We start from the raw sequence: 22,466 nt of genomic DNA on the forward strand, positions 1-22,466 counted from the left end.
AGGAGGGGACGGGATTGCAGAGGGCATGGGTATCGGGGTACCAGGGTTGGATAGCTGGGAAGTGGGAGGAAAAAGGGGAACGCTAGGGTGATTCTGTAGGAGAAACTGTGCCTTCCTGCCTCCAGGGAGGACCAGCAGGGGCCCGCCTGGTTCTCCCTTGAACTCAGAGAAGTGTTATCTTCTCCAGGAGCTGTGCGGTCACCCTGGCTTCCGTTCACCCCTCTTCTCAGGTTTTGTTTAATCCCTTTCATCTGGCAGGAGCCTGAAGTGTTGTAGCATCACAAAAAGACATATGGAGGGGCTTCCCTGGTGGCGCAGTGGTTGGGAGTCCGCCTGCCGATGCAGGGGACACGGGTTCGTGCCCTGGTCCGGGAAGATCCCACGTGCCGCGGAGCGGCTGGGCCCGTGAGCCATGGCCACTGAGCCTGCGCGTCCGGAGCCTGTGCTCCGCAACGGGAGAGGCCACAACAGTGAGACGCCCGCGTACCGGAAAAAAGAAAAAAAAAGAAAAGAGGGCTTCCCTGGTGGCACAGTGGTTAAGAATCTGCCTACCAATGCAGGGGACACGGGTTCGAGCCCTGGTCCGGGAAGATCCCACATGCCGCGGAGCAACTAAGCCCGTGCGCCACAACTACTGAGCCTGCGCGTCTGGAGCCTGTGCTCCGCAACGGGAGAGGCCACAACAGTGAGGGGCCCGAGTACCACACGCACACAAAAAAAAGACATGGAGGTGATCCAGCTTACCTGGGTAACACAATTCTGGTGATGGTTAATGTTCAGCCAGGGCCGCTGACTCGTGGTCCAGGCCTTTGATCACAAACCCAGCTGTGTGAAACCTCACGAATGGGTGAGGTGTGCCCATCTGGGAGTGCAGGTCTGAGGACCAGCCGGGGGCCAAATCAGAAGGGTCTTCCTAAGCACGCTCTGACCCAGCCCTGGGTGCTGCCCTGTCTCCCTGCAAAGCCCTGCCCCTCTCCTGCCGGCCCTGCTCAGGGAAGCAAAACGCTTGGGATCTCATCAAAACCCACTGTAATGATGGGGTATTTGCTTCCTGAAATTCTGAGGCCAACTCAAGCAAGCCCTGCTCCTCCAGGAAGCATCCCAGAGGTACCATGTCTGCATTAGAGGCCTGTTAAACCACGTTCCTGAGTGGCAGGGCAGGCAGATACTGAAGAGATCAGTTGAGCAGGAGTTTCCATACAATAGGATGTGTTATCGTTCACAAATGACCTGTGTTTAGTGATCAGATCAATCAAACAGCTGCACTGGTAAGACTCGGGGTCGATGAGGTCTGATCGCAGCTCCCCTCTCCCACCAATCAAACAGCTGCACTGGTAAGACTCGGGGTCGATGAGGTCTGATCGCAGCTCCCCTCTCCCACCAATCAAACAGCTGCACTGGTAAGACTCGGGGTCGATGAGGTCTGATCGCAGCTCCCCTCTCCCACCAATCAAACAGCTGCACTGGTAAGACTCGGGGTCGATGAGGTCTGATTGCAGCTCCCCTCTCCCACCAGTCATGAGAATGATGCCTGTTCACTGACCCCAGGGGACCTACCTCTTCAAAAGTGGGTGCTTTGGGTCACAATGGGGACAAGGCCAAGTCCATCAGGGTGAAGAATTACCGAGGTGCGCGTCCCATTGACCAGGTTGGGATGGCACGGTGGCACAGCAATGATTTACTAAACAAGCCTCCAGTGTGCCAGGCACTGTGTCAGACCTCAAGGATGCCATGATGAATAAGCCATTGTCTTAGTCGGCTCGGGCCAGCATAGCACCACCACAGGCTGGGAGCTTTAATGACAGACGTGCATTTCTCACAGTCCGGGAGGCTGGCAGTCCAAGATCAGGGTGCTGGCAGAGTCTTCTCCTGGTGAGGGCTCGGTTCCTGGCTTGCAGATGACCACCTTCTCTCGGTGTTTTCACATGGTGGGAGGGCGGGAAGGAGTGGGGGAGAAGTAAAAGAGAGAGAAAGGACCTGGTCTCTCTCTTCCTCTTCTTAGACACTAATCTCACCAGGCGGACCTCACTCTCACAACTTCATTTAAAGCTAATTCTTAGTTGCCTCCCAAAGGCTCCGTCTCCAGATGCTACCACATTGAGGGTAGGGCGTCAACATATAAATTTGCAGAGACACAATGCAGGCCATAGCAGTCACAGACCCCGCCCTTGAGGAGCTCCTGGGCCTTTGTGGAAACTCATTTTGATACACAGCTTGGAACAATCTCTATGGTCAACTCTTCAACAAATCGTTCCCAGCCCCAGCTCTGTCAGCAAGGCGTTCTTATTCACCATCTCACAGCGAGTTATGACCTGGGCAGGGCAGTGATACAGGGGAGGGGGAGGGGGACGGTGGGACTAGTCCAGTGGGTCATGTTGCAAGTGGATGGCAGGTCCCAGGTCTCCTGTTAGCCTAAACCTCTTCCGCTGTCATGATGGCAGTCTTCTCCGAGGGAGGCCTGGCATTGTCAACTTCAATTTTAATTCCATTTCATTTAAAAATAAACTAGGTCAGAGAAAATTTAGGAAAAGACACGCCATAAAAATCAAAGACAAGAAGGTCAGACCTACCCTCATGGTTTGCAGTTCAAAATGTTCCGGAGCATGCTGAGATTAAAGGCTTGCTTGGGGGAACAGAAAACAACCATGAGTAAATAAACCAAGATCTTAAAAGACTTATTTATAGCCTGTCCACAGCCAGGTAAGTGCCTGTCTGCGATGGGGACCCAGGGCCAAGCTTGCAACACACCAGCTGAGCTTGGTGGGGTTGGAGTTCCAGGAACTGCCCTCGTCACCCTTGTGTCCTTTGTTAGGAGCAGCCTGGCAGCTAAGACAGATGACTTAGGTACGGGGAAAATGCTCCTCCTTGGCAAGGAACGTGAGCTTTGAGTCAGCTGGCCAGGCGGCAGCCTGCTTGGGAGGGTGTGGTTCCAGGCTGCCCAGCCTGAGGGAGCTGCAGGGAGAGGTGCCCTGACCAGGGGAGAGAGCGGGACCGGCAGGGACTTCGTAGAGAGCGCCTGGCAGGAGTAGGGGGTGCTGCTGAGGCCTTTGGTTTTTCTTTTTAAAGTAATTTGGGTTTGGTAAAGAACTATCCTTGACCTTTGGCAAGAGGAGGAGTGTTGTGGCTGGAGATAGTATGTTTTCTCATATCACTGCTCTTACTAGATCCTAGCGGAGGGAGGGAAACGAATGGGTCCCCATGGGCTGAACTCTGGATTAAAAAGAGAATGGTGGGCTTCCCTGGTGGCGCAGTGGTTGAGAGTCCGCCTGCCGATGCAGGGGACGCAGGTTCGTGTCCCGGTAAGGGAAGATCCCGCATGCCGCGGAGCGGCTGGGCCCGTGAGCCATGGCCGCTGAGCCTGTGTGTCCGGAGCCTGTGCTCCGCAACGGGAGAGGCCACAACAGTGAGAGACCCGCGTACCGCAAAAAAAAAAAAAAAAAATCTAAAAATAGGGACTTCCCTGGTGGCGCAGTGGTTAAGAATCCTCCTGCCAATGCAGGGGACATGGGTTCAGCCCTGGTCCGGGAGGATCCCACATGCCGTGGAGCGGCTGGGCCCGTGAGCCATGGCCGCTGAGCCTGCGCGTCCGGAGCCTGTGTTCCGCAGCGGGAGGGGCCCCAGCAGTGAGAGGCCCGCGTACCGCCAAAAAAAAAAAAAAAAAAAAGAGAATGGTGTCTCCCGGGTCACTCAGATCTGGAGGGGGCAATACCCTAGAGCAGCACCCTCCAGGAGAACTTTCTGTGATGGTGAAATGTTCTGGATCTGTGCTGCCCAAAACCATGGCCACCAGCCACGTGTGGCTGTCGAGCCCTTCCCTGTGGCGGGTGAGGCTGAGGACCTGAAATTTCAATTTTATTTGATTTTAATTCATTTAAATTTAAAAAGCCATGCGTGGCTACTGGACAGTACAGCCCTGGGAATAATGCTCCTATTGAGAAGAAGTAGAAATGTTTTCTCTCAGCCCTGCCCCTCACCCCAATCTAGAACTTTCTTTCGACGTTGGGAATCGTGGGTAGAGTCAGTTCCGGGGCTAACTTCTGGCTTTACCATGTAAGCTGCGGGGCCTTGGGCAAGGGACCTATGTAGGGCATGTAGTGTAGTACCTGGCACACAGCAGGCAATAAATGAGAGCCATGGTCATTTAAAAATAACCTCCCCGTGTGGCTACTTGCACGGCATTTGTGGCAATGGAAGTTGTACCACGGAAGAAGAAGGAAAGGACTTTCCCCAAACAGAGCTCAGTCGCCATAGAAATTAACTGGTATCAAGCACACTGCAAGCTTAGAGGTTGAACTGATGTCCTAGGTCACATCTTGGGTTTTAACTTCAAGGAAAAAGAACTTTGAAGCAGATGTGAACTCGTGCCCAGAGCCCCACATCACCATTCCGGTCTCGCAGTGCCTCCCAGCCCTCAGAGCCATGTCTGGGGCCCCTCATCCCTTACATTACATCGGCACACCTGCTGGCCGAGGGGCCACCTTTTCCCTCCACCACTCTTAGGTGGAATCTGCAGACGTGCATTCATTCATTCAGCAGACATTGACCAAGGGCCTATGATATGCTGGGCACTTGGGATACAGAGATGCTGAAAACACAGTCCCTGCCCTTTGGAGCTCAGGACCTGGTGGGAGAACAAAAGTGAGCTAAATCCCTATCTGAAGTCAGCACAGGTGCCTCAGGGAGGGATGTTAGGGATCACCGTCCAATCTGGGGAGACGGGAGGAGCTGGTAGGGGGCAGCATGGTCACCTAGCTGAGTGCAGAAGCCCTGGGGATGCAGCCCAGAGCCGGGGGAGCCAGAGGATGACCAGGCTGATCTCTGCGAGGGACCACGCGGGTCCGGAAGAGTACCTGGGGATCGTTTGTCCAGCCGGTGTACCCTGGAGGTGGGGGAGGGAATACCGTGCGCTGGGCAGGACTCGGCTGAGCTGCACATGCCTCTTCCCAGAATGAGGTCACGGGCCAGCTGTTCTCGGCTGTGAGAAGCCCAGGCCTTTGTTAGGGCCAGAGTGCAGCTGTCACATGAGCCTTGTGGAGTGGTGGGGATTGCCATGCCAGCCTCTGGCCCTGCCTGTGCGAAGAAGCATGGCTGCATTTGCAGAATATCTCTGCGCTTCCATTCTATTGTGCTCACCACAGCACGTGAAAACGGAAGGGGAGATGCGTGTGGGAGTGTATGTGTATGAAAGCAGAGAAACGAAGTGACTCAGCAGAAGTCACACTCACAGACGCAGGGCAGGGGATGGAGGCCTCCCAGAGCCCTCGGCATTCCCGCTGAGAGATGAGTTATAGGTGGTGTTGTCGGCTTCCCCCTCCCCCATCCCCAGCTGTGTTCCTTTCTACGTTGGCACAGGTTACCTAGAAAATGCTGCTAAAAATATAGGTGACATCCTCAGGTATATTATTGATTTTGCCTTTGAAAAATTCTGGTCATTTATTAAGTGTCCCCATTTCTCCTGCGGCCTGCGGGAGGGATGAAAGCTGGTCCCTCTGGCAGGTGACGACTTTTGCAACAAGAGCTGGAGAGCTGGGAGGCATGGCTGTTCCATGGGCCAAGCTCCGCAGGCCCCGGGGCAGAGTGTGGGTACGGGTTATCATCAGTGGTTAGGGGGTCCTTTTGTTAATGCCAGGGGAGCACCCTGGGGTAAACATCTATCCTGGTGGATTCATTTCTTTGGGCTTCCCAGAATTCCCTCCCTGTTGCCTCTATTTGAAATACCAATCTCCTTGGGATGTCTCACTCATGAAGCTCCACATACCTCGGTGAGGGGCCACAGGAGCAGCATGGATGGGGGTAGGGGTGGAGGTGGGTCCTTGAGAGGCTGAGAGTGACCCAGGGCGGACCTGCTGGGATGGACTGGTCTACGGGGCGAGCTGTGAAAGCTGGCAGGCCTGACCTTCAGGTCTGGTGTCGGGAGAAAGGGATTGGTTTTACTCCGAGGGTTGGACCCACCTGGAATTCATTTCCCAGGCTCTGAAAGGCACACTGGGCGCCTGCAGAGTTGCAGGAGGGACCTCCTGAGGCTGGGAGGCCTGTGTCTTCTAGAGCCCCTCATCAGGGATAATGCCACCCTAACAGCCATATCCACTGTCTGCTGTAAGGAGCCCTGCCTGGACCTTCCGGAATCTCAGCTGCTTCATCCACCTGGCAGCTACAGAGGGCCGGGGAAGAAAAGGCTAGCTGATGTTCCTCTAGCACTTTTAATTTAAAAAATCATTTTCCTTCTCCAGCTTCAGTTTCTTTGTCTACAAAATGTAAATTTGGAGGCATTTTCTCACTCTGGATGAGATGATTACTTCTCATCCTGCTCGGCACACTGTTTCTGTTTGCAGGTCAAGATACCAGGGTGATGCCAGGGAGAGTGAGCTGGGCCTACCTTTCCACTGAGCTCTGCCACTCAGAGCTGTGGGTTGCAGGGGAGTAGGGAGGGTGGGGGAGCCGCTCTGTGTTTCAGTTTTATTTTACTTTCCCATCTATGAAATGGGATAATAATACCTGTATAACTTAGACGGCACATGATTATTGGAAGGCTCCCGCGAGATAATATGTGACAAAGGACATTGTAATAAGAGAAGTAATATATAAGTAAGGGGTATTATTAAATGACATTTGGAAACGAATTCAGCCCCGCCCTGTGCACGCCAGCTGGTTCCCCTGGGTGTTATAAATGGCTCTTTCACAGAATATCTTTGTCTTGACTATAATGGGCTCAGTTCTGAAGAGGACTGGACCGTAGGGGTGTGTCTCCTCTATTCCCCCCTTCATCCTAATAGCATAACCCGAGCCATATGGTAGGGTGGGCTCTGTCTCCCACCCATGAAACCCCTGCTCAGAAAGGCTCTGCCGGGGGCGTTCCTGCGTTCACTCCCTTCTCTCTCTTGCAGGGAAAGGCTCTGTCCCTCCAGCGCCCCCAGACCCAGTTTCCTAGGCGCTGGGGTCAGTTTGCGGGCCTGACCGGGCTATTAGCCCTGCCGTAGGATGAGGGAGGTGAGGATGAGGCTCTAACTGCTGAATGGGGCCTCGGGGAATCCTGAACCGGGAATGGCTGGGGCAGGGGGCCCGGAGGGAGTTGGGGCGACCCGGCCCTTGGGGCGTTCTGCCCCCGGACCGGCCCCCGCCTGGTTCCCTCTCCTGTCCCGGCGGGCGCTGGGCTCGCAGCCCTCCTTGTTCCGCCAGCCAGGTTGCTGGCGAGTTAGACCTCCCAGCCTCACGGGGCTGCTGTGCGGCTGCGGCGACGTCGGCGACTGCGGCGTTGCGGAGGAGACGGAGGGCTGGGGAGGCGGCGCCACGTGAGTCTCGGGCCAGGCCAGGGCTGGGGCCTCGGCGGGAGATTACCGTATTTACCGAGGCCAGTGCCGGCCCCTGGGGGCGGGTCACTGCAGGCGCGCTACCGTATTTGCCGGGAGCCGCGCAGGCCCTTTCCGGGAGTGGCGAGCGCAGCGACTTAATTATGTATTTATCCATGGTTGCGTGGTTCCCCCCCGGCGCTGCGGGAGCGGGAGGGCGTGGGTTGCATGAATTCCCTAAGGGAGCCGGTGCTTGTAGCGGAATGGGGTGGGTTGCTGCAGCAGAGTGGGAGGCCTACATATTTTAGTGGGGGTGGGGTTGCGACACAGAGTTTACCATATTTCTCCAGGATCGCTCCGGCCTCAGGAATTGGCAAGGCTGTGCGCGGGGGGGTCGGGTGGGTGGGGTCAGCTCTTTTGATTAATGCCGGTATTTGAAAAGGACAGCGGTGCGGAAGGCTGGCCGTCTTTATGAGGGTGGAAGGGGCGCGGGAGGCGCTGCGGAGAGTTACCGTATTTGCCTTGGGCAGCGCAGACTCGAGGAAAGAGCCACTGTTGGAGGCCGGAGGAACTGGGGCGCAGCCTGGTCTGTGAGTGTGGGATGGGATGGAGGAACCTTGGGGAGACAGGGGGGGCAAGACCTTGGACGCTCTCGGCGGGCGGGGCCCTTGGTCAGGGGTATAGCTGGGGAGTGGGGAGGCTGCCCAGAGACAAGGCCGGGCTGAGACTGGCCAAGGGGACAGCGATGATCTGTCTTTGCAAACGTCCATGCAGCTGCCTGGGGAAAGACTTGTGGGTGGGGTCTATTGCAAGTAGTACTTGTCCCCTTCTCCTGGGTGAGTGGCGTTCCACCCCAGCCTGAGGGTAGGGGGAGACAGAGGGGGTGCCTCTGGGACCCCACTCTGCCGATAGGTCCACTGAGCTTGTGGTTAGCAGAGAGACTGGAAGTGTGGAGAAGGTCTGCATGGAGGACCAGGGGAAGGGCCAGCAAGCTTCCCAGTTGGGGGTGGGGAAATGCAGGGGAGTGGCCAGCTCCTTCCCTCCCAGCAGGCCCCAGCGCTCTACAGAGCAGGAGCCTAGGGTTTTGGGGAGGTGTGAGGGTGGTGGCCGCAGACAGTGCCGCAGAAGCAGTGGTCCTTTGGGTATTGATGGCGCTGTGCTGGTGGCCAGGAGGGTGGTGGTCTTGTGTGTGTGTGTGTTTGTGTGTTTTGAGGCGAACTTAGCTGGTGAGCAACTACTATGTTGAAAAGAGATTTTGACAGTGAGGAAACTTAAGGCCTAGTCTTGGTTCACCTTGCTGTGTGACCCTGGGCAAGTAAGTGGGCCTCACTGAGCCTCAGTTTCCCCATCTATAAAGTGGGGTTCAATAAGCCTGCCCCTTCCTCAGGGCTGTTGTGAGGACAGTGGGAAACAATTTAAGAGGAACACAGTGCCCTGGGAAAGAGGATCCTTAGGAGAACCAGTGTGAACGGGATGGAACTGAACTTGGGGGTGTTTGTTGAGCTTTGAGTGTTCCTCAGCCTTGGGCCAGGCTTTGCTGGGGCGATGCCAGATGCCAAGAGGAATCAAGCTGAGACCCGCCCTTTGGGAGCTCACAGTGTGGTTCAGTGACTTGCAAACCTTTTACAGGCATGCCTCATTTTGATAAACAAAGAGCTGCTGCCTTAATGTTTAACTGAGGTTACTTTCAAGTTTACGGGGCTTTTGTTTCTTTTTTGAAGCTCTGCAAAAATATCTTTAAACCACTGTTGACCCACCCTTCCCTCCAGATTGGGGATGCACCTCCCTACCCCCCTTCTTGAGAATCTGGTTGGAGAGATAAGACGCATCCAGGTTCAGTATAACTTACAATACTAGGAGTCCCTGAATATTACTCATCAGCATTGATTCAATGCCTTGTGTGGCAGGCACAGTGTTTGATGCGGGGCACAAAAGGAAGCAGCTCTTGGGCTTCCCTGGTGGCGCAGTGGTTGAGAGACCGCCTGCCAATGCAGGGCACACGGGTTCGTGCCCCGGTCCGGGAAGATCCCACATTGCCGCGGAGCGGCTGGGCCCGTGAGCCATGGCCGCTGAGCCTGCGCGTCCGGACCCTGCGCGTCCAGAGCCTGTGCCACGACAGTGAGAGGCCCGCGTACCGCAAAAAAAAAAAAAAAAAAAAAAGCAAGCATCTCTGTCCTTAAGGTGCTCACAGGGCAGGGAGACAGAGGTGGCCTGACAGACCGGCATGCTGTGTGATGAGTGAGGGTCACAGGGTTGGGTCACGTGGCTCCGGAGGGGCTGAAGAGGTCAAGGAAGGATTCTAGCAGGAAGTGTCATTTTAGAAAGGCCTGAAGGAGGGGTAGGATGTGATTAGGGGTAAAGGAGAAAGAAGGGCATTCCAGCAGGGGGACACAGGCTCGAACAGGACTGGAGAGTGGCGGGTTCTGGAAGCCGTGGGAGCCCAGGGGAGTGTCCTCCCTGAGGCTGGGGCCTGGGTGATCCTCGGGTGCCCCCTGACTACTCTCTCTGCTTCTGCCTCCCCAGGGGCCGGTGATTGCAGCCGGAAGCGCCCATGACCGAACTGGCGTCCTCCGGGGACAGGTCCCCCCCTGTGGGGGACGGGGAGGAGGGCCTGGGGGACGATCGAGGCCTGGTCATCCACCACCCTGCGGAGGAGCAGCCGCACCGCTGCCCACTGTGCGGCCAGACCTTCTCGCAGCAGCCCAGCCTGGTGCGGCACCAGAAGGCGCATGCCGGAGTGGGCCGCGCGGCCGCCTTCGTGTGCCCCGAGTGCGGCAAGGCCTTCAGCGTCAAGCACAACCTCGAGGTGCATCAGCGCACCCACACAGGCGAGCGGCCCTTCCCCTGCCCCGAGTGCGGGCGCTGCTTCAGCCTCAAGCAGAACCTGCTCACGCACCAGCGTATCCACAGCGGCGAGAAGCCGCACCAGTGCACGCAGTGCGGCCGCTGCTTCCGCGAGCCGCGCTTCCTGCTCAACCACCAGCGCACCCACGCGCGCATGCCCGCGCCGCACCCGCGCCGCCCCGGCGTCTTCGGGGAGCGGAGGCCCTACTTCTGCGCCCGCTGCGGCAAGAGCTTCGCACGCGAAGGCTCGCTCAAGACCCACCAGCGCAGCCACGGCCACGGGCCCGAGGGCCAGGCGGCCCATTTAGGCCGCGTGCTCTGATGCGCGCTGGACCTGCTGCCTCCGGCTGTTTTCTGCCCCAGAGCCGCATCCGTGACCTCTGGAGATGGCGCTGGGCTTCGGCCCCCTCTCTGGCTGGGATCCCGGGAGACTGGGAGGGCTGGCTTGGGGTCTCAAAGGAGTGGGCCGCCTCCTTCCGCTCCTTCCCCAGTTCCCTCTGGCTGGCTGCACACGGCTGCTTTGGGCCCCTGCGTTGGTTTTCCTCCGCAGGCCCACCCGGCTTAGAGCAGGTGAGACCCGGCGCTGGCCAGAGCCCGTCTCAGACTTGTTCGGGGTCAGGTGGGGACAGGTGAGGGAGGTGGGGCGTAATGAGCTCCTAGGTCTACGACTAGCTTCTTACTAGATCTTCATTTCCTGAATGTCAGAGTTGAAAGCGACCTGGAGGGGGTGCTCTCCACAGTCCGCAAGCCCACCCCCAGCCCCTAGGGTCTCCTGAAAGCGACCCGGAGGGCGTGCTCTCCACAATCCGCAAGCCCACCCGCAGCCCCTAGGGTCTCCTGGCGCCAGCACTTACTGTTTGGTACCCTTGAGAAGTCATTGCACTTCATGACCCAGTTTGCTTATCTGTGAGTTGGGGCTAACGATGAGGGGTCCTCCTCCCTGGTATATTGTGAGGATTGTAATTGCTGTTAGCAGACAAGAGAGGGTGACGTCATTAATTGAGCGCCCCAGTGTGCCAAGCAGTGTGCCGTGCAGGGCTCTTGGGAAGAGCACAGCCACAGGCCCTGTCCCCTGGGATGCTCGCTTATACAGGGTGATGCCGACTGTCGGCTCTTGTGGGGACAGACTGCAAAGTGCTCTGGGAGGCGAGGTGAATGGTGTCGCCCAAGGCAATTTGATGGCTTGAACTGGGTCCTGGGGACGAACAGGGAGAACAAGGGTGTGGAAGGTTTCCAAGGCAGGGGTCCTACCTTGGAGGTTCACATTTGCTCTACAAAGGACTTTGTGGCAGAGAGAGGGGACACTGAGCTGTTTAATGGGAAGAGCCCAGTGATCTCAAGTGCAGCTCAGGGACAGCTGGAAGCACTGAGGAGAGATGGAAGTGGGACGGGCAGGAGCCTCGAGGTCCTGGGGTCATCCGGGCAAAAGAAAGGGAGGCTCCCCAGGAGGCTTGGCCGAGGTCATGCAGTGAGAAAGGGGAGAGCCAGGACCCCTCCCCCGGGCCTCAGATTCCAAGTTGATGCTCGGAGGCCTGGGCTTCTCAGCCATTTGGCAGACAAGGACACCGAGACTCACCCAAGCTGGCCCTAAATCACACGTAGGAGCTAGCGGTGCAGCGGTAGAAGCCTGGACCTCATTTTGGGTTCTGGACCCCAAGACCCTTCATTTCTACTGTATCATTGTTAAGAGAGGCTCTTACAGGTGGGAAAATGGGACTTTGGGGATGTGGGAATGTGAGCCTGGGCAGGGGCATTGCTAGGGGCTGTGGGTGTCTGAAGGGGACATGGCATCCTGGGTAATGGGTTGGGAGGAAGGAAGCTGGGGGCTGGCAGAGGACCTGCTCTCATAGAGCCCTTGTTCCACACCTAGTCCTGTGCTCAGCGCTGGAGACCCATCCCTGCGCTCTGCCCTTCCTTAGAGCCACGGGGCTTCTCAGCGATCAGTTGTCCTCTGCCTGCCGCCCCTAGGTGGCTGTTGCACTGTGGACTAGTACTTAGTGGTGGAGATTAAGAGATTAAATCGGGACCCAGGACATCTGGAGCCAGTCACCAAGTGCCCTGAACCCATGTTGTCTCGTTGGTAAATGGGATTAGTAATGCTTGGGTGCTTGGTAGGGGCTAAGAGGACTCAAAGTCCTGGATGGGTGCAGGGGGCCCATGACTGCTCCCTCGTAGCCCTGGAGAGATGGCTGACGGGGGCTGGGCAGGGCCACATCCCACCCCAGACCTGACCCTGGTCTCTTTGTCTTTGTGAACAGATGAGGACTTTACAGGACCTCTGGGCTGTGTGCAAGGCACATCTGACACAGTGACTAGGAATGGGGCCCTGGGCCTGTGCCCCGGCATGAGGACACGTCCCCTAAGAAGACCTACCTCGGGAGCTGACAGCAGAGGGACACATGGAGCCTGGAATTGGAGGCAGGTTCTGCGCCCTGGTGGAGAAACTCCCCGGACCTGCTGGGAGTCACAGCCGCAGAAGAGCTCGTGCTGACTGCCTGGCTGTGAGCCTCCGCTCTCCCGTGGCAGCAGGGACGGTGCCTGTGTGGGACGCCTGCTTCTCTGCTCCCGCCTGGCCCACCAGAGACGGGAGGTGAACTGCCTAGGAGAACACAGCAAGTTGGTAGCAGACTCGGCTCCAGAGACAAGACCTTCCCCCAGGTGTGCACATACCTGCAGGCTTCACTCTCCTTTCAGAGCAACGTTCTTAACACTTTTGGGGTCGTGAAGCCCTCTGACAAGATGGCAAAGGTTATGAACCTTCTCCCCAGGAAGACACAGATAGTCACGTGGATGCAAGAATCTACGAGCAATCCCAGGAGCTCCTGGACTCCAGGCCGAGATCCTCGGCCCCGGGACTAACCCGCCACTCCTTCCTTACCTGACACAGAGCCCCAGGTCAGGGCCTCCATTCGAGTAGCATTTCATCCCCTGCCCTCCCCAACCCCTGCCCTTCCTTCCCTTGTTCAGAATAAAGAATTCTGAGGAGGGGCCTCTTTTAGTCACTCTTTTCTCCCAGACCTAACAAACAGTGCATCAGGTTTCTGGAGCCTCCCTTCCCTTCCCCAGATGCTGGAAGCTCGCTGGGCTGGGCTGGTCTTCTCTGGGTTGCGGTTGCTTGCTGGGGCTGTACCTGGCTGGCGCTCGGCAGGATAGGGGGAGGGCTGGGGAGGAAGTAGAGCCTCCCTGCTGCGGCCCCCTGGCTCCGGGCAGGGAGAGAGGCTGGCAGATAAGCTTCTGTGTGTCCGGACTTCACAGCGGGACAGGAGGAGGGGTGCCGGGCCAGCAGCAGGGCGAGGGCTCCTCCGGGCTTCACACCTGCGCAGGTTGGCCTGGAGCTCCCCAGCCTCCCCAGACTGGACCACCCATCAGAAGAGGTGGGACCGACTAGGACGGGGCTGGGTTTTGATGACAACCAGACTTCATGAGGTAGCTTATAGTTAGTGAAACCCTTGGAGGTGGAGAGAGGCCTTTAGTCCTGAAATGTAGGTCAAATCCCAGGGACGTGAGTGCTGCGGGGCGTGGGGGAGTTGTGTTGAGGTGAGAGGTCCCAGGGCTGAGCTGAGGTTTGGTCAGGGTTGCCAGGAGGCCCCCATGGGTTCCTGTCTCCAGTGCAGTTTGCTTGTAGGTTCTTACCGTCTGCCATATGCCAGGCTCTGGGATAACAGGCTGCTCTGGGGGAGGTCAGAGAAATGAGGCCCTGTGCTTCTGGAACTTCCTTCTCTCTGATCCTTGGCCCAACCCAGAGGACCCTCACAGTTGCCCCTTCTCCTCTCATCTCCCTCCTCGGTCCTGCCTCTGTTTCCCCTGCTGTTGCTCTGGCCTGTGCCCCCCTCCCCCACCCCCGGCTAAGCCCTCTTCTCCACCAGGCTGCCTTCCCGACCACCAAGCCCACGTTCCGCCCTCCTCTGAACAGTCCCCGTGTTAACACACTATCACACGCCTGAAATTCGTGTGGAGTCTTATGCAGTAAGTCCCCTACACATGAACCTTCAAATTGCGAACTTTCAAAGATGTGAGCGTGCATTCCGTCAGCGTCAGGCGTGAGTGAAATTGCAGCTTGCCCTCCAATTGTGTTAGCTGGGTACCTAAGCTAGCTTTGCTGGACTTACGAACAAATTGGACTTACGAACATGCTCTTGGAACAGAACCCGTTCGTATGTAGGGGACTTACGGTACTCCCGTTTCCCGTGTGTGTGCGTGTGTGTGTGTGTGTGTGTGCACGCGCGTGTGCATGTGAAACCTCCACTGAGACTGGGAGCTCCCTGAAGGCAAGGGCTGTGTCATTCCTTCTTGAACCCCAGCAGGGTGTAGCACAGGGCTGGGCTCACAACACTCAGGAAGTAGTTGCCGACTGGCTGGTGGGTCCAGTGCTGGAAGCTGTCGGGTGGGAGGTGATGGGAGGTGTGACGGGGAGGGGGACGTGAGTCCTCTGGTGAGTGTATCTTATTGGCTGTGGGCTGGCTTTCCTGGGCAATAACAGCTGCAGGAGGCCTTGGGTTCTCCCCTCCTCGGGGCAGTGGGACAGGAGAGACCCCACCCTCACCGACTCCGCAGGAGCGTGTGTCAATGGATGTCCAGGCTGGACGTCTCCCTAGGTTGCTGACGCTTGCTGGAGCTGACCAAGGGGAATCAATGTTCTCTCAACATCAGCTCACGTGAGGAGTGGTCATTTGGGGCTCAGCTGGGAGCAGGGAGGTGGCCTCCAGCTCCGCCTCCATCATTTCTTGAGGAGTTACGTTCAAGGTCGCATCGCTCCAAAGCCACAGCAGTGAGTCAGCTCGGGCTCCCCCACGTGGATAATGGCCACTACCTGGATGTGGGTAATGGATACCGGGCCCCTTGAGGCAGTCCCCCGGCAGCTTGCTCGGTGCACAGCGAGGCGGACCTGCTGAGAACCTTCGAGGTGCTTCCCTCAGCACCCTCAGGTGGGCTGGCCCATCCCCACCCAGAGGCCCTGGCTGGTCGCGTCTCTCTCCTGGCCCTGGTCTCCTTATCTGTTCCTCCTGCCTCGTGGGTTGTGAGAATCGGATGAATGCGTGTATATACACCGTGCGCACTGCAAAGCCCCACGTAGGGGCAGGCGTGCCGTCATTGTCCTGCCGCTGTCTCCTGCCGCGGGTGGGCCCGGCCACTGCCACTTCACAGCCCGGGAGTCTTCCGCAGCAGAAGGCTCTGGAGACTGGAGTTACGCCCGGCCTGCCACCGCGCTGCCGAGACGCGGATGAGCGATCTTCCTCCTGTTCCTGGTGAGGGGCTGGGCCTGCTCGTGGCCCAGGCTCACTCCAGAACCTTCCTTCTGTGCCTTACTCTTTGATTCAGATTTGGGGTTGCATCAATTGTCTCTATCAGCCAAAGAGGGTCCTGAGCGGTAGTAATGCAACGACAGGGTCTTTTGAGACCCGGGGCTGTTGTAGGTGAATCAGGCAGGATCCTTGTTCAACTCAAATCCAGGAACACCAGAAAGGGGAACCGCAGGCTCCGTAACTGAGAAGGGCGGGGACTTGACCGTGACGCCGGCTCCGCCCTCCTTCGTGTCAGCTGCCTCCCGCCTCGCGGGGCAGGAAGGCGCGGGCAGTAGCTGGGCCTTCCGCCAGCTCAGGCTCAGCTCCTTCCCTGACGGTCTGAACCCCTTGCAGGGCTGACTGTCGTCGGCTGGAATCGGTCGATACTTGTTGCCGGGGCAGAGGCCGCACCAGGCCTGGGGGACGCCACGCGCTGGATGGCCAGGCCTGGGCACACACTGCCTGGAGAGGGTCAGCTCCGCCTGGAGCCCGTGGTCTGCGCGTGGGGAAGGGATGGTCCACCAGGGGAGCCCAGAGGCGAGAAGGCGGGCGAGTGGACTCCAGGTGGGAGCCCAGCAACCTGGTGGCTTGTTATAACCGCAAGATCACAGCCCCCCCTCCCGACTCTAATCAGAAACGGCATTTAAAAAAATATATACAGAAAACCACCGGGTTTTTTATTATTATTATTATTTAAAAATATTTCTTTATTTTGGCTGTGCCGGGTCTTAGTTGGGGACACAGACTCTTTAGTTTGTGGCATGCATGCGGGATCTAGTTCCCCGGCCAGGCATCAAACCCGTGCCCCCTGCGCTGGGAGTGCAGAGTCTTACGCACTGGACCACCAGGGAAGTCCCAGAAACTGCCTTTTAACAAGATGCCCAGGCCGTCATCGTGTGTGCAGGTGGTCTGCCCTACCTCGCTTCCCCCCTCTTTGAGGGGGACCTTTTGACTCCGACATGCCATCGACCCTACTGTCTAAAGGGAGCAAACTGAAGCGTGTGTTTTCTTAGGCAGCTTGTGGGGTGTAGAGACGAGACGCTGCCTCCACCAGGGTCCAGGATCCCATCCACGGTCGCCCCCCACCCCCGCCCTGGGGAGCAGAGCATTCATCAGCCGTGCCCATCCTGACCTGGCCGGCCCGGCCTGGCTTTATGAGAATTTTCCATTAACACAGAACACAGCACAGAAGAGAAAAGCCCAGGAAAAGGCCAGCCCCGAGAAAGCAGAGCAGTTCCTCCACCTGGTCTCTGCACCCACCTTATGACCCCCCTTCAAAACATCACGAAGCCTCACTTTCCTCACCCTAATAACGCCCAAGTGAGAGGGTGTGTGCCGTGGCTGTGCCCCGCTGGATCCCCTTTCCAAGCTATCGTGGGCATCGGCTGTTAATGGTTCCCAGCTGCCCAGCTCAGGGGGCTGCCCCCAGCCCACCCCTACCACTGCGAGTGACTGCTGACCCCAGAGGGGCCAGCTCCAAGTGCAGCCTCTGCTCGGGGCTCCCGAGGGAACAGGCGACCCGGGGGTCCTGCTGAGACCACATCCCTGGCTCCTTCCTCCACCAGAGCCCACTTCCCACTTCCCTTCTGCAGAGAGCACCTGCCAACAGTTCTCGTTCCCCTTGAACAGAATCCTTGACTCAGGCTTGCTTCCAAGGACCCCAACCTAAGGCAGTGTAGCAGCGGGATACACGCTCCAAGGCTCTTGCACAGACAAGAGATCGTGAGTAGCATCTTTGTTTAGTTCTGCGTGGTGCTGTAGGCTTTCATCAAAGAGCTGCTGGTAGATGGACAGATTGGAGGTGGCCATGTGCTTTGTGAGATGGTGAAACCCACGTAGAACAAATACCCACTGCTTTTCTCGACCTAGCTTTAGACTTGGGTAGCATTTCAAACGCAGATGCTTCAGACCAAGCATGTTAGCTGTTGTGTTTAATAATAATCATTTTAAAAAGGCTGTTGTTGGTCAGAACGCCTGGGGACAGGGGCCTCTGAGATGTGGGAAAGACCCGAGGGGCTGAGCTGGTCCTTCCCCAGCTTGTGGAAATCTGCTAGGAGACAAGCAGCAACTCCTGAGATCAGGTTTCAAGCACGTGGGTTCAAGAGAGCCTTAGTTGATAGGAGCAGCGTGAACTGCGTCCGTGTGTGGGACAAGAGGCGTTCCGGAGCCAGGTGGCATGATGGTGCATGTGGGTCCTGAGAGGTGGCAGAGACAGTGGCTGAGGGACGGAGGGGACAGGCAGCCTCCACTGCGTGCAAGTACTCCCAGAAATTACTGGGGGTGTGTGCGTTGTGGTCTCCTGCAGGAGGAATGGACGCCATAGAGTTCCGGGGGCTGGGGAGCGCTCAATCTTTATTTGCACATAAGAAGCAGCATGTTTCAGGCTGGTGGAGCGGGACACCATGGCCGTCGCTTTCCCACCTCGTCTCCGCGCTAGCTCACGGTGCCTGCTGCTTCGAGGATAATGCTTGTTCTCTCTGCTACTGCCCTTGACATCTCCGCCCTCTGCTCTGTGTGTCCCTCTCTGTCTCCCCCACAGAATCCCAGAGACAGGTTTGGTGTGACTAGTCACCATCCCTTGGACAGAGTTCATTCTCCCCACACTTTGATGTGGCTTGTGAGTACCGGGGGCAGGTACACTCCAGACCCAGTAGCTCTGGCCAGGGTGATGGCAAAATATGAATCCCGGGAACTCTGAGGGATGCCTGAGCACATGTTCCCAGGAGGGGGCTGACAGGGTCCGGGGCTGTCTGGCTGGTCCAGCCGGTGCTCTGGTTTCTCTCTCACTTTTACTGTGCAAATCTCTCTGCAGTCCCCCAGTGACCAGGTAGATGGCCTTGTTGCGTGAATGTTGGTTTTGATTGGATTCATGCTCTGCGTAGGATGCTGGAGTTGGAACAAAAATATCCCCTTTGGATTTTCTTTCTGTTCCTATTGCCTCTCCCTGGTTGGTATGTTTACAGTCACTTCTCCCTAATGCCTGGAGAGGGTTGTATAAAATGGGACTGCTCTCTTGGCCATCACTGGAGTGTATTCAGGAAATCTTGCAATATGAGAAAATCAAGAAACAGAGCCAGTGAATACAGCAGTCCCACTTATTGGACAACGTTAAAAAAAACCCAGATATCACTGATAGATCATATTCTGTGAATACAATCTGTGAATATTCTGTGAATGCAATAAAATTAGAAATACAGGTACACCTCTGAGATATTTCTGGTTCGGTTTCAGACCCCCGCAATAAAGCAAATATCGCAAAGAAGCAAGTCACGTGAATTTTTTTTTGTTTCCCAGTGTATATAAAAGTTCTGTTTACACTATACGGTAGTCTGTTAAGTGTGCAGTAGCATCATGTCTTTAAAAAAACAGTGTACACACCTTAATCTAAAAATACTTTATTGCTAAAAACTTCTAACTCCCACCTGAGCCTTCAGTAAGTCGCAGTAGTAACATCAAAGATCACTGATCACAGATCACTGTAACACAAGTATTAACATCTTATTTCATATTATAATAATGAAGATGTTTGAAATATTGCAAGAATTACTAAAATGCGGCACAGAGACGTGATGTGAGCAAAGGCTGTTGGAAAAATGACGCAGATAGACTTGCTTGACGCAGGGTTGCCATAAATCTTCAATTTGTAAAAAATGCATTATCTGTGGAGCGCCATAAAACGATATGTACCTATAATTAACAAAAAACCCACAAAAGCTTCTGTATATTCAGGAATTTATGTGTTTATGTAAAAACACACTTATTAATAATTTACAGATTACAGAAGAAATTGTAATGGAAATGATAAAATATTTATGAATGAATGACTATGAAAACACTATGTTTCAAACCTTGTGTCATGCAAGAGGAAAATTTTACTTTTAAATGTATTCATCAGAACAGAGGACATTTTGAAAATCAAAAAGTCAAGAGTTTAACTTAAGAAGTTAGGAAATGAACAACAGAATATGCCCAAAGAAGGAGAAAAATAATAAGAAAGATAAAAGTAAATTAAGATAGGAGTCCAGATAGCTTTAACTGGGAAGGCTTGTCCACCTCTAATGATGAGGTAATTCTTCATATACAAACTGTTCCAGAGAATAGGGTGAAAAATACTCCCAAACTCTTTTAATGAGGCTGGTAAAACCTTGACAATGAAACCAGACAAGGACAGGACAACGAAGGAAAATTTTCAGCCAATCTCACCCTTGAGTAGAATCGCAAAAATCCAAAATGAGATATTGGCAAATAAAATCCAGAAATATATTTTAAAATGCATCGTGACCAAGAAGGCTTTATCAGACATATAGAAAGATGGTTCAACATCAGAAAATTCTATTAAAGAAATATACCACTGCAGCAGGTAATGGAGAAAAAACATGAACATCTCAATAGATGCAGGAAAAGCATTTGCTAAAATTCAATTTATTTGCAATAAAAAAATCCAAACCCCAAACAAGCAAACAAAACAAAAACCAAACAAAGTTTCTTTTTTAAAAAAAATTACTTATTTATTTTGGGACGCATTGTATCTTCGTTGCTGCATGTGGGCTCTCTCTAGTTGCGGCCAGCGGGGGTTACTCTTCAGTGCAGTGCGCGGGCTTCTCACTGCGGCATGTGGGCTTCTCATTGCGGTGGCTTCTCTTGTTGGGGAGCGCAGGCTTTAGGCGCGTGGGCTTCAGTAGTTGTGGCTCGCAGACTGTAGAGCACAGGCTCAGTAGTTGTGGTGCACGGGCTTCGTTGCTCTGCGGCGTGTGGGATCTTCCCGGACCAGGGCTCGAACCTGTGTCCCCTGCATTGGCAGGTGGATTCTTAAGCACTGCGCCACCAAGGAAGCCCAAACAGAGCTTCTTTTTAGGGTTACCTCTGTTGTCTGTTCTGTGCAATCCTTCCCCCTTCCCATTACACTATACCTTCCTCCTCCGCTGCTTTTTTATTTTAAATTAAAAAACATTTTTTAAAGTATAGTTGATTTACAACATCATGTTGGTTTCAGATGTACAACATAAGGATTCAAATTTTTATAAATTATACTTTAAGTTATTATAATAAAATATCGGCTATATTCCCTGTGATGTACAATGTATCCTTGTAGCTTATTTATTTTATACCTCTTGTAGTTTGTACCTCTTGTCCCCCTACCCCATCTTGCCTCTCCCCACTTCCCTCTTCCCACTTGTAGCTACTATTTCTCTGTATCTGTGAGTCTGTTTCTGTTTTGTTATATCATTCACGTGTTTTATTTTTTAGATTCCATGTATAAGTGATAACATACAGTATATGTCTTTCTCTGTCTGACTTATTTCACTGAGCATAATACTCTCCAGGTCCATCCATGTTGCTGCAAATGGCAAAACTTGAGTCTTTTATATGGCTGAGTAGTATTCCATTGTATATATACATCACTTCTTCTTTATCCATTCATCTGTTGATGGACACTTAGGTTGCTTCCATATCTTGGCCATTGTAAATCATGCTGCTATGAACATTGGGGTGCATGTATCTTTTGGAATTAATGTTTTCATTTTCTTCAGATATATACTCAGGACTGGGATTACTGGGTCATATGGTAACCCTATTTTTATTTTTTGAGGGTCCTCCATACTGTTTTCCATAGTGGCTGCACCAGTTTACCTCCCCACCAGCAGTGCTGGAGGGTTCCCTTCTCTCCACACCCTCTGCAGCACTTGTTTGTTGTGGTCTCTTCCTACTCTTCTTTATCACACTTTCATGGGTAGGCCTTTTTAACATCTTTATTGGAGTATAATTGCTTTACAATGGTGTGTTAGTTTCTGCTTTATAACAAAGTGAATCAGCTATACATATACATATATCCACATATCTCCTCCCTTTTGCGTCTCCCTCCCACTAGGCCTTTGCCTTTGTTCCCTCTTCCTGGAATATTCTGGAATATTCTGCTCCCAGATATTCCCAGGGCTCTCTTGCCACTGAGGTATGAGTAGAGCTGTCATCTCATGGAGGCCTTTTCTAAACACTCTAGGTCAATAACTCCCCATCTATTCTTTTTCACATCAACCAGCTCTATTTTCTCTCTTGCATTTATCACAAACATGACCTTGTTTATTTATTTGTTTGCTTGTTCATGATCTCCCCCTTCAGATGTAAGCACCAAGGACAGTACAATGCCTGGCACACGTCAGGTGCTATATAAATATTTGTTGTCTTAACTGACACGGGGTTTTTGGCCATTACTGGGGCATATTCAGGAAATTTTATAATATAGCAAATTAAACTTATTAATAGTTTCAAATGTAATGAAATACTTTTGAGACTACATGTAACAGCAAAGTTGATATGTTGCTCTCTGTAGATATTTATTGATTTTAACTTTTCAGTTTTCTTTTGGTATTTTGCAATGAAAAAATAGTCTGCAACATTTTTATAGTTTTGCAAAACCTATAAGCCCTAGGCTTTCTGTCTATGATGTCTAATGGAAAAATGGACCTATTTGGGGGAATTATGTAATTTCTCTCTCTTTTTGTCTGTGCATCCAATAAATGGAATTTATTTCGTTTTTAAGGAGAAAGTTGTGTGAGATTCTTTATTTGGTTGACTATGTGGTGAGGTGTAGAGAGCTTACATAAGCTGCGTAGTGAGTTAGTCACGCCAGACTTTTCTAACAGATGTCAATGGGAGAGTGGCGCCCTCTAGCGCACATTTGGAGAACTGATGCTGAGTGAAGTGGACTTTTGTTCTCTAAGGCCAGCCTGGCCACGTTTTTATTATAATGCACAAGTCAGGGACCATGTAGGCGGTCAGTAAATACTTTCTGAATGAATAAATGGAACCATGAGGCTTTGCAGAGTGCCCTATGGAAGTGAGTAAAAAAAATAAATAAATAAAAGCAGAGTTGTAAAGTTAACTGTCCCCTTAGAGATGAAGTGAAGGTTGATGGCTAATACAGGGGAGAAAATTGGAGGTAGTGAAATTCAACACGTGTTTCTTTTCTGAGTTTCCAGAAGGGAGAAGGAGAAAACATAGAGTAACTTTCCAAACAGAATGAGCCAAAAAGCCGGCAATGAAAGTTTGCTCATGA

At 53.8% G+C, this 22,466-nt stretch overlaps 1 protein-coding gene across 3 annotated transcripts; it reads left to right on the forward strand.

Moving 5' to 3' along the window:
• Nucleotides 1-7,210: 7,210 nt before the first annotated feature.
• Nucleotides 7,211-13,107, forward strand: LOC132430811 (zinc finger protein 22). Of its 3 annotated transcripts, XM_060020045.1 has the most exons (4): nt 7,349-7,452; nt 7,729-7,876; nt 9,810-10,700; nt 12,389-13,107. In XM_060020045.1, the coding sequence occupies exon 3, from the start codon at nt 9,838-9,840 to the stop codon at nt 10,450-10,452; it is 615 nt and encodes a 204-aa protein (XP_059876028.1). In that variant the 5' UTR covers nt 7,349-7,452; nt 7,729-7,876; nt 9,810-9,837; the 3' UTR covers nt 10,453-10,700; nt 12,389-13,107. The 3 variants fall into 3 exon arrangements, with proteins under 3 accessions (XP_059876029.1, XP_059876028.1, XP_059876027.1); XM_060020046.1 differs by lacking the exons at nt 7,349-7,452; nt 7,729-7,876 and adding an exon at nt 7,211-7,289; XM_060020044.1 differs by lacking the exon at nt 7,729-7,876 and having other exon boundaries at nt 7,357-7,452.
• Nucleotides 13,108-22,466: the final 9,359 nt, after the last annotated feature.

This window comes from Delphinus delphis, chromosome 9 (assembly GCF_949987515.2).
Source record: "Delphinus delphis chromosome 9, mDelDel1.2, whole genome shotgun sequence".
In the NCBI taxonomy this organism is placed as follows: Eukaryota; Metazoa; Chordata; class Mammalia; order Artiodactyla; family Delphinidae; genus Delphinus; species Delphinus delphis.

What these genes read in the sequence shown, in the direction of transcription:
- LOC132430811 (XM_060020046.1), top strand. Translation starts at nt 9,838, where the DNA reads ATGACCGAACTGGCGTCCTCCGGGGACAGGTCCCCCCCTGTGGGGGAC.